We start from the raw sequence: 11,159 nt of genomic DNA, 5'->3' as shown, positions 1-11,159 counted from the left end.
GGGACCCGGGGGAGCCAGGGGAGAGGGCTGACGCCAGGCTGGGGGGGGCATTCCTGGTGGAGGAGGGCCATGGCTCCAGTGCGCCCCTGAACGGGGAACAGGACGGGAGGGCCAGGCGGGGGCAGGGGGTGGAGCAGGATAGCCCTGGGCAGCAGCCTCAGCTGGGATGCCCCCCAGAGCCATACTGGAGAAGCCCAGCCTCATGCTCTCAGCATCGAAAGCCTCGATCTCACGGGCCTGCCGCTCAAGCAAACTCCGGATTCGCTCAGAGCGCCCCGTCTGCAGGGCCAGCAGCTCCTCTTCCACCTGAGGCACCCAGAATAGAGGTCAGAGGGTCCGGGGTGGGGGCTGCCCTCCCCACCCCATCCTGGAAGCCCAGCCCTCTTACCCGCTGCTCCAGCAGTGCCCGCCTCAGAGCTACTCTCTGCTCCAGCTCCCGCAGCTCCCTCTCGTGTTGACTCTCCGTGCGGATCTTGATCTTGCTCTGGTAAGCATTGAGCAGCTCCAGCTCCTGTTGAAGCTGCTGCCGAAGGGCCTGGAACTCTGCCTCCTGGGTCTCATCAAGCCGCAGCTAGAGATTAGGTAGAGCAAGTTTTCGGGGCCTCCTCCCCTACCCCCACAATCCTCCCCTGCCCCAGCAGGCCTGGGCCCTCAGGTTTCAAGAAGCAGCCAGTCTCAACATCTATCAAAATGAAAGGTCGTCATACCCTGTGACACAGCAATTACACTTCCAGGAATTTATCCCCCAGGTATACTTGCACATGTGCTCGAAGGTGTTCACTGAAGCGTTGTAATAACAAAATACTGGAAACAACCTAAATGTCCACCAATAAGGGATGGGTTAAATAAATTATGGTACATCCATACCATGGAAAACTCTATGCTCTTAAAAAATGAGATATGTGTACTGACATGGAAAGATGTCCAAGAAATACAAGGTGGAAAAAGAAGTTAGAGACCAGTATATAAAGTATGATTCCACTTTTGTTTAAAATTTTTATATAATTTTCTAAATATGCATAGGAAAAAATCTAAAATACAATTAATTGTTAACAAGTTACCTCTGAGAGGTGGGTTAGGTGAGGGAACGGCAATGAATAAGGACACTTTTACTTTTTACAGTGTTATTTTAAGTGGCCTATTTCAGTGTGATGTGTGATCACTTTTAGAATAGCAAACTTCAAAATCCTCCAGAAGTCTGAGCAAATTGGCCTGAGGGCCACAATCATTTTTATTTGTTCCCTGTTCACAGATTAAACTAACTCAGGCCCAGGAAAAAATTACAGCCCCTCTTTCCTTGGTGGTTCTTGGGTGGAGTAGGCAGGCTGGCTTTGTCAAGACCTTAAGAAAATACTTAAGAGAAATAATAAAACCATTGCAGAGAATACCAACAGTGGAAGAATATCTGAGTTTCCCAAGAACAAAAAGCCCTATCTCTGTCTACACACCCCCCACCTGCAGTGCCCACAGCTAAGCTGGAAATACAAGGGCCAACCTCCACCACGCTCCCTCCCTGGACCCCAGGCCTCACCGCCTGTGAGCTGAGCATCTCTGAGATGGACTGGTCGTACTGCTCAGCTAGGATTGCCAGCTTGCGGGTCTGTTCTTCCTTGAGCCGCTTAAGGAGGCTCTTGTGCTGAGCTTTGGGCGTGGTCTCCAGCAAGTGTGCCCGCAGAGCCTTGTACTGCCGAGTCTGGATCTTACACGTCTCCTGGAACTGCTTCTTGATCTGCAGCTCCTTAGACTATGCAGTGGACGGACCAAGGGGAGATGGGGGCAGGGGGGAGGAGGAGGAGGAACAACCAGGGGAAAGGGAGAAGAAAGAGAGGAGGAGAGGAGACAGAAGCAGAGACAAGAAGAGGGAGAGAAACAGAAAACATGTTAGACAGAGGGGGCGGGGGGAGCTGTATACAGACAGACATGGAGAGATGGGATTGTGTTGAGAGAGATCAGGAAGATTCTCAATGGGCAAGAGATGCAAAGAAAACCAGACATCTTCCAAGAGCACGTTCACAGAGTTGGGTGGAAAACTCACAAGAAACAGCAGGAGAGTTCATGGACAGGGAAGTGAGAATCTTGAGAGTACTGAGTGCACACAAGAAGCTTTGACCATGCAAAGAGGGAGAAAATACAACCTAGAGATAGACAGATGCCTGTGAGCAGATACAGAATATGAACAAGTGAGAAAACCAAGTCACTCAACACACACATGGAAGACAGCAACACAGCTGAGAAAAGACAGAGGAAGTCCCAGGTTCATCACCTCAGGGTGGGAGGGAGGGAAGGATAAGCACCAAGCTAAGAAATGGATAAGATGGGTGGCCCCATCTCGGGCCACATAAGGGAAAGGGGCAAAGGAGGTGGCCAGAAAGGGCCCGACAAGTTCAACAGGCCAGCAGCTGCCACCCTGACCAGATATCCACATTCCTGCCCGGCCCCTTGTATACTCAGCTCCCACTCCAAGCCCACAACCAACCCCATTTCCGCGGCCCCCACACTCTGTCTGGGCCCCCAAACTCACCACCCCCTACTGTGGACGGTTTGCAGTCCCATCCCCCCAGCCCTCTAGGGTAATGCCTGATGCCAGGAGAGAAACTCAGCTCCCAGACAGAAGGCAACCACGTAGGGAGTGGGTTGGGAGGAAAGGCAGTGAATGAGGACAAAAGGACCCAGAACCTGAGGACTCTCGGGGAGGAATCCACAAACAGGGGAACTGTGGGACCAAGAAGTTCTGGAGAAGCTCAACAGGGGCCCAGACCCCTGAACTGGTGGTGGTCATGGTGCAACGAAGCTATGAAGGTAGAGAGGATGAGGCTGAGGAGTGAAAGGGGTTGAGATAACGTAGATGGGGTGAAGAGGTCATGGAACTGGGGGCCAAGGGTCCAGATTGGGGGCATACCGGGGAGGCTAGGCGGCAGGACAAAGCAGACAGAGGCAGCCTGGGCCAAAGGTACAGTTCCGCTCAGATATTTTATTTGTGTTTGTCTTTTTCTTTTTTTGGTGGGGGAAAGGGGACAGGTTGGAAGGGAGACAGAAAAACAAAATCAAAGAGAGAAAAAAAAACATGATTCTTCCCACCCACTGCCACCCCTGGCCCCAGGCCTGAGTCGATGAGGGTGAGGATGAGCACACACAGTGGGAGAACAGCAATAACTTAGGGTGTGGGGGGGAGCATCAGGAGAACACAAAATATAGTCTCCGGACTCCACGGTGGAGGAGGCTGCCTGTCTAGAGGCCCAAAGGGCTAGGGGTGAGGTGGGGAAGCATACCGAGGAAGGAGTGGTGAAAGGGAGGAGAGGACTGGGACTGGAGAAACTTCACTGAGTAGTGGGAGATAAAGTGCTCAATGCTCTAGATTTGGGCTGGGGAGGAGCTAGAGTTGGTTACCTCCAGGGAGGCAGGGCCCGGGACTGGCGGGTTCGGGATCTCCGCCCAGCTAGAGTCTCTGGTGGTGGTTGGTGGGAGGCAGGGGGGCCTAGCCGGCGCTGGCTGCGCGGTAGCAGCCGGGGGATACGGCTGGGCCGCTCACCCCGAAGCAGGCCCCAACTGGCCAGTGTGTGGATGGCCCAGGGGGGCAAGCGGGTGGCTAAACCTTGGCTGGCCCGTGCCAGGCGCCAGTTCCAGCCCTTGCACAGGGCCCAAAACCTTGCCAACAGGGCTAGTGGGTGTCGGGCAGTGCGAGGATTACCCCGCCGGGGCCCAGGGACAGGCAGACGGCTGCGGAAGCCATCCTTGTTGGTCTTGGGGTAGAGTGCAAATAGGCCCCGATCCCCCACGGCCCCACAGCCCTGTAGGGCCCTGAAGGCCATGGGTGACAGACGCAGCAGAGCGCGCAACCAGAGTCGAGAGATGCCCCGGCGCATCCGAGGGCCCTGCTGCCGCACCCATTTGCCCCCAGCTGCCATAGCTGCCAGAGGTAGAGCCAAGCCTGGCCAGGCTAGGAGCCAGGCAGCCCCAAGGCCCAGAGGGACACCCATAAGACCTCGGCGCCAGCTCAGACTGAGGACGGCCCCCAGTGCAGTGCCCTGAGCCAGGAGTAGGAAGAGACTGGGGGGCAGGTGCAGAGCTGTACAAAGCAGTAGGTAGGAGGCCCCCAGGCCCACCAGCCCCACCTCAAGGGCCAGCAGGGCTGCCTGCAGGCCACCCCCACCCTGGGCCGCCAGCAGTGGGAGCAGCAGCAGAAGTAGTAGGGGCAAGAGGCCAGAGGAGGACCCCACTGCAAAGGAGAGTCCAGCCAAGAGGCCATGGGACAGCAGTCCAGGGAGCTGGCTAGTAGGGCTGGGCCTCAGATGTGTTGGAGGGGGTTCAGGGGGGATGTCTGGTGAGGGACAGCCATCTCCAGAATCCCTTGGGGTCCTAAATGGAGCACCCTCCTCCTCTTCCTCCTCCTCCTCAGGGACTGGGGTCAGTGTTGGACCCTGGACCCAGCCAAGCTCAAACTCCTCATCCAAGAGGCTACCATCCTCCTTCCCCCACAACCTCCATTCCCCGGATGCCTCCTGGCCCACAATGCTCCTCTCCTGGGGTGCCGGGGATGGAACTCTAAGCTCCTCTATCTCCTGCTCAGGTAGCCCCCAAACTTCCTCATCAACCAAACTCCTATGTTTCTGTGGACTGGGACTAGGGGTTCCTGACTCTTCCCCCAATATCCTCTGCTCCTCTGGCTCCAAGGTAGCCCCTTCCTTCCCCAGAATCCTTCTCTCTGGAACTGCTTCCTCCTCCTCTCCCAGAATTCTTTGGTCTGCCTCCTGGCCAGATGAGCAGGACTGCTCTTCTCTAGGGGTGCCTGTGTTAGGTGGTCCCAGAGCCCCAGGAATGGGGAGTGGGAGGCCCAGGGGACGCTGGCCTGCACGTACTTTGAGGCTCTTGGGCTGCTGGCGAACCTGGGCCGCATGCTTCTGCCGCAACTCTTGCTCACGCCGCTTATTGTACTCCAGCTGGTTGCCCAGCTCCGTCTGGTGCTGCAGGCGGGTGAGCTCAGCCCGTGTGCGCTGTACAGCCTGGAGCTGCCGTAGCTCCAGCTCCCGTGTGGCCTCATGCTGCCGTAGCAGCAATGCACACTCCAAGTCCTTCTGTGTCTGTTTCTTGTTCAAGTCCTGAGGCAAAAGGGAGGCAGGGCCCAGAAACTGGTCAGAAAGCCTTGTTGGTGTCAAGGAAGTGAGAGCCCCAGGACTCCTTGGCACAGGGAGCCGAGGGTGGGGAGATGAGGGGTGTAGATGAGAGGTGTAAGGGAGCCAAGCTTCTAGCTGGCCTGGGAACTCTAGCAGGGTCTAGTGGGCACAAGAAGCGAAAGAGGTGTTGAAGAGAAGCTGAGCTGTGACACGAATGAGGGCAGAGGGGAAAGACAACCACAGGTGAGGCAAATGGAAAAGGGTAGGTGCCTGGGATCTGGGAGGGGAACAGGGAGGGGGTGGCCTACCTCTCGAAGCAGGTCCTGGTCCAGGCTGTGACGAGCCAGCAGCATCTTGCGCTTGTACTGGCGACACTGCAGCTCAAAGTACTGGCGCTGCCGCCGCAGCAGTCCAGCCTCCTCCTCTGCCTGGCACTGCTGTAGCTGCTCCTTCTGCCGCAAAAGCCACTCAGCCTTCTCCCGCTTGGGTGTGCTGGGGTTCTCCTGGAGCTCCTAGGAAAGGGCAGCAGGAGAGCAAGGAGGTCAGGGCCTGCCTCACCCTCCATCAACCCCACCCACTGCTGCAGCCCTATCCCACCTCCTTCAGCTGCTCCTTCCGAAGTTTGTAGGTTCGCTTCTGCGCCTCCAGCAGGGCAGCCAGCTCCTTCTTCTGCTGCCCGAGGATGTGCTGCTGGAACTTACGCTCCTCAGCCTGGGCAGCTCGCGCCTCCTTCTCACCGATAGCCTGGTGCCGCCTTGACAGCTTTTCGGCCTCAGCCCCAAAGCCAGCCCGCTGCGCCTCGAGCTCCCGCTGCAGCCGCGCACTGTGCTCCTCACGCTCGCCCCTCAACCTCGACTCCAACGCCAGCAGCTGTTTCTGGTGCTGTCGTCGCATCCGCTTATAGCCACTCAGCTGCTCCCGCAGGGCTGAGTCCTGCTCATGCTCCTGGATCTGACGGCTGACCTGGGGGCGGGAGAAAGGATGAGAAGTGGGGCGCAGCCCTGGCCCCCATTTTATTAGCACACATAGTCTTCGTGCTCTATGGGGGAAGAACGTGAGTGTTAAGCCTTATGGGTTTAATTCTCATTTGATATCTTCCTCACACGTAACGTCTCTGAGCCTGCCACCTCAACTGGATCGTGGAGGTATCTCCTTCAGAGGTTGGTGAGACTGAATGAAACAAGAAAAGGTGCTGAGCACAGGGTTTTGCATAAAAGTAGGAACAATTCAGATTAATTCAAAAGAATAAAAGAATCAGACAGACCTGGGACCAGATCCCAGCTCTGCCACTTACTAACCATGTGACCTCAAGCAAGTTAATGCTGCTAAGCCTTAGCTCTATTAAATGGGACAATAACACCTCCTCACAGGGGGCTGGGGAGATTAACTTTGATACCTATGTAATAGTGTCTAGAACACTCTGAACCAGTAAGTGATGGTTCCTTCCCCTTCAGCAAACACTGAAGACCCCTTACAGCTCAGATACGGAGCCAGAATATGGACCATGGGACACTGGAATAACAAGAACACTGGGCCTGGATGTCCTCATCTGAAGTTTGAGCTCAGATCCCACTGTCAAGGGGCTATGTCAATGTACCCCAAACTAGTCCAGGTGGCCAAACCCCTGGAGATCACAGACCTCTCTACACAGTACCACAAAGCACCAAGCATCACAGGATCTGAAGAGTTGTCCTAAAAGAACAACCAGCCATAAGCAGAGGCTACAAGAACATACTAGACCAACCAGTGGCCTCCAAGGGGACCATCGAAGCTTACAGCTGAACAGGAATGTAATCTAAAAGTTTATTAAAAGTATGGACGAAAAACTATGCTTTAGGAAAAGTATACCCCTTTTCCTATGAACTGAGAAAAACATCGCTGTGACTTTAAGAGAGGACCAAGGTCCTGGTTACAGAATTTGGGAAGCACCAAAGGTAGCCCTCCCTGAGTCACAGCTGTTTCATCTCACAAATGGGATCATACCCTCACCCTCCCAGAAGAGCTGGAAGGATTAAATACAGGGATGCGTGTGCGCCTGAAAGCCAATTACTGGCACAGGCAGGTACCTGTACACCATCTCTGCCCTCTAGGGGCACAGAATCCAGCAAACCTGTCATCATGCTGTTCAGGAGTACCACAGCACAGGATATGAAGCACCTGGCTGGCCAGGAGCCTAGGAAGGCATGCCAGGAGATACTATTTAAGTCCAGCCACAAACATGGAGTACAAGCTGGGCAATGTGACCAAAACAGTCTATTGGGAGAAGGGAGGGGAGAGGGGAGGGTTTTTAGGTGAGACGGTCGAGGTGAGAAGGCAAGAGACAGCAACACAAAGTGAGGGTGGAATCTGGACTTAATCATATGCCACAGGGAGAAAGTCATTTCTGGACTTAGATAGTCTGGGGCATCCAGGATGGCTGCACTTACCAGGGAGGCAGTACGGATGGTGGCAAAATGGTCCCGGTTGCGGCAGTAAGCCCGTCGGCGGGCAGAAGAGGTGGTGGATGTGGGAGCCGGGGCTGCAGGTGGCTGGAGAGGGCCTGGGGTCATCTCTGGCTGGTAGGGGTCATCATAGAGGTTGTCAGAGCCCTAGAGGGAGGGAAGGTGGAAGGAATGCCCAAGGCTCAGAGGTCAATGGGCCCACAGGGAGTTCCCTGGAGACCCAGGCAGACTTAGAGAAGGAGCAGTCACACATGGGAGGGAGAGCAGGGAACCAAGGTGATTCCTGAGAAGGAGAGCTGGGGCTTGGCCCTGCCGCTGTCAGGCCTACTCAGGGTGAGCTGCATACCGGCAGCCGGTGGATGATGGAGCTGTGGGAGGTGACTGTGTGCTCGCCCTCCTGCATCATGGCCATCTCCCGGGCTTCAGGGCCTTCTTCCTCCTCCTCCTCTTCCTCCTCCTCCTCCTCTTCCTCCTCCTCATTGTCAGAGGCATCTGCTAGGCTGTTGACTGAGCTGCTCTGGCTGGAGGCGCTGATGGACATGCTGGGCACTGAATGGCTACTCTCTAGACTGGTCAGCGTCCCGGCCCGGTGCATGTAGGGCTCTGCCTCCTGTGGACAGGACACAGGCTGTTGGGCAGGGAAGGGGAAGGACAAGGGATGTGCATACGGAGGTAGCACAAAGAGACAGGGGCTATGGAGAAGGGTGGGAAGGGGCGCCAAGCAACCGCTAGGAGGCAAGCACAACATGGTGCTGAAGAAGGGTGGCAGGGCAAGCCGGGTCACCTCCTCCTCCTCTGGGGCCTCAGCGCCAGGGCCATTGGGCGCCTCTTGGAACAGTATCTTCTTCATTTTGCGGTACTGCAGATTGTCCAGCTCCCGAACAGCATCCTTGGTCCTCTGGATTAAGTCCATGATGACTGTGGGTGGCCGCTCCCGGAGCACAAAGCGGTGCTGGGGGAAGAGAACACTGAGGCCTGCTGCCAGGCACCTCCCGCATCCCAATATCCCGTGGATCTTGGCATTCCCTCTGGCCTGAGGCACTCCCCTGGGGCCCATGCCCACCACAGGTTGATGCTGGCCTTGTCCCAACCCCTCCTCCCACATTAATTTTTACCACCCCGTCTCTACTCCCCACACAGTCTCTTGTTCCTCCAGGCATGGCTGACAGGCAAGAACAGCCAGGAGATCTGGATTCTAGTCCAGGTCTTCTGTCAAAGTGCTCTGTGCCCCTGGACACGTCATGAGGCCTCTCTGGGCCTCATAAAGCATCCCACAATTATAAAACAAGTAGGTCAGGGTAGACAATCTAAGTCAGTTCCCAACTAGGGGTCTTTAGGCCCCTATGGATCTCTGAAGGGAATGGGTACCCCTCTACTTTTGATAACTCAAAAAACCCCTAAGGGAAATCATACATTTACCCACAAGGCTACATAGGCTTTTGGCTTGAATTACATCACACTGGTGTGGTAACCCTGGTTATTGCACACTGACCAGAAATTCTGGCTGGCAATTATATATATCTTTGATTAATAAAAGACGGGAAAACAAATGATTACTTAATAAATAAAGGCAATCTGGTAGACAAAATCTTGCAAAACACAGAGTCCACTGGGCACTGGGGATGGGGGTGGGAATTCATAAATGAAGTTCTCAGTGGAGGAAGAAACAGGAATCACTAATTTCACTGAGGGGTTTCTGTGGCTCCAACAAGCTACAGTTGTAGGAGAATGCTAGGCCAGTGAGCCCTCACCTTCAGAAGAACCTCTGAGGTTGGTCTGTCTTGAGGGATTTTCTGAAGGCAGGAGTCGACAAAATTCCGGAAGTACTCAGACCTAGAAGTCACAGCAGGGGAAGGGTGGGGAGGGCGTGAGCCAGGCAGCCTTACCCCTATGGCCTAACCCCTGGGCCCAGGAATCCCAGTCCTCACCAGTGTCCTGACTGGAGCACGGGGGACTCGTTCTGTGCAATGTGGTATAAGGCACTCATCGCATTCATGTTAAACAGCGGTGGTTTCCGTTCCGCTACAGAGAAAGGTCAAGGGGGAGAAGGTGAGAGGTGGCAGGTGGGCAGAGGAGACTGGAGTGGAAATCAGAAGACTTGAGCTCACACCCCAGCTGACTTCCTCACTCCATGACCCTGAGCAATTCCCGTAATCTCAATTAATCCTTCCTCTGTAAGACGCAGCACCCATCCTCTCCACTGCACATGGGTGGAATAGGTATCAAAGAAAATGACACATGCAAAAGCACGAATGCAGGCAGAAGAAAGCACATTCAGTTGCCAACCCAACTAATATTTATTAGGTGCCAAATCAGAGCAAAAAACTCACTTAAGTATTACGGGAAAGATGAAAAACAATAGAGAGGCCCTGTCCTCAAGGAACTTCCAGTCTAATAGGGAAGATTAAATGGGATTGAACAAATAGCATCAAGTTCAAAATGCTAATTGGCACAAGAGGAAAACAGGTAAATGGCTGGGAAGCTGGGTGTGTGGTGGGACTTCAAGCTGGTACATTCACAGGGGATTCAGGGAGGCTATTTTGGAAAAAGGGATATTGGAGGCAGGCCTCAGATCAGAAGTCACAAGCTAGAAGCCCCTTGTGGCCCAGACAAATGCTTTGTGTTGGTTTTGGTTTTCGCCTGAACAGTGATTTTTAAATTCTGATAATAATAATGAAATAATAACCTAAATTTCCAGTTTCTCTTAAAAACTTAGATCTGGTGAAATGGAGCCTACATTCCTGCATAACAATGGGCTGGAGCTAAGCAACAGCTGCCCTCTTCAGGTGGGAATAGCAACCTCCGGTTTGCTATAGTCTCCTCCATATTGCTTCTCTGATACTGAGTATCCGTTGCCATTTATAATAAAGATTGATGGGTTTTTTCAATAGTAGAGAAATAGTTCCCTGTACCCATGTCTCTACCAAAAACTAGGAATAAAATGGACAGCTCTAGATTTTTCTTATACCTGGCCTGCTTCACATATTTCCATCGCCTATCTGGTCATGGCCTTAAATGGTAAATGTAGACATGTGTAGACGGAGGGAAAGGCAAGTCCAAATCTCCAACCTTGGACACAGGAAACAATACAAACAAAGGTAATTAAGAGGAAAAATTCAGAACTTGTTAAGAGGAAAGCCAGCCTTTAGGAAGCAGAGCCTTTAGCTTGGTGTAAACAAGGATGGGGATGGCTTCAGTCTTGAAGGCAACGGGGAGCCACTGACGGCTCTGAGGAGAAGAGAAAACAACAGCACATCTCTCTGACGTAAAAAAGACTGGAAGGAAGAAGAGACTGGCAGTGGGAGAGATCACTGCAGGAAATTGTTGGTAAGAGTAACTGATAACATCTCTTTCTTGGGCAACTATTTTGTGCCTGGCACCGTGTTGGGGGCTTTACAAACATTATCTCACTAAAACAGTTGTTTCAATAGCATTGGCTGGCAGAGATGAGAACCTCAACATGGTTTCAAGACCTCGTGAACTCACGGAGCCTAACTCTCTGGCCTTATCACTCACTGTTCTTCGTTAACACATGCAATATTCCAAACAACTGAGGCTAGTCTCAGCTCCCCAGGCATGCTCCTCTGTCTGGAATACTTTTCCCTAC

The 11,159-nt window shown here is 53.6% G+C and overlaps 1 protein-coding gene across 3 annotated transcripts in view; it reads right to left on the bottom strand.

Annotated features, from left to right (window-relative positions):
- The window catches only part of TAOK2 (TAO kinase 2), an 18,213-nt gene that overhangs the window by 700 nt on the left and 6,354 nt on the right, over window positions 1–11,159 (bottom strand). Inside the window, exons 8-18 of one of the 3 annotated variants that reach the window (XM_007452765.1) lie at window positions 9,481–9,574; window positions 9,304–9,385; window positions 8,337–8,504; window positions 7,899–8,162; window positions 7,538–7,699; window positions 5,709–6,074; window positions 5,420–5,623; window positions 4,857–5,096; window positions 1,532–1,744; window positions 389–571; window positions 33–306 (exon numbers count right to left, since the gene is read on the bottom strand). In XM_007452765.1, coding sequence (XP_007452827.1) covers window positions 33–306; window positions 389–571; window positions 1,532–1,744; window positions 4,857–5,096; window positions 5,420–5,623; window positions 5,709–6,074; window positions 7,538–7,699; window positions 7,899–8,162; window positions 8,337–8,504; window positions 9,304–9,385; window positions 9,481–9,574 — 2,250 coding nt within the window. Of the gene's footprint in view, window positions 1–32; window positions 307–388; window positions 572–1,531; window positions 1,745–2,944; window positions 5,097–5,419; window positions 5,624–5,708; window positions 6,075–7,537; window positions 7,700–7,898; window positions 8,163–8,336; window positions 8,505–9,303; window positions 9,386–9,480; window positions 9,575–11,159 lie in introns of those variants that run through there. The other 2 variants (XM_007452764.1, XM_007452763.1) reach the window with 2 other exon arrangements.

This window comes from Lipotes vexillifer, unplaced genomic scaffold, assembly GCF_000442215.2.
Source record: "Lipotes vexillifer unplaced genomic scaffold, Lipotes_vexillifer_v1.1 scaffold426, whole genome shotgun sequence".
NCBI classification, from domain to species: domain Eukaryota; kingdom Metazoa; phylum Chordata; class Mammalia; order Artiodactyla; family Lipotidae; genus Lipotes; species Lipotes vexillifer.
This window is presented reverse-complemented; position numbering and strand designations above follow the sequence as displayed.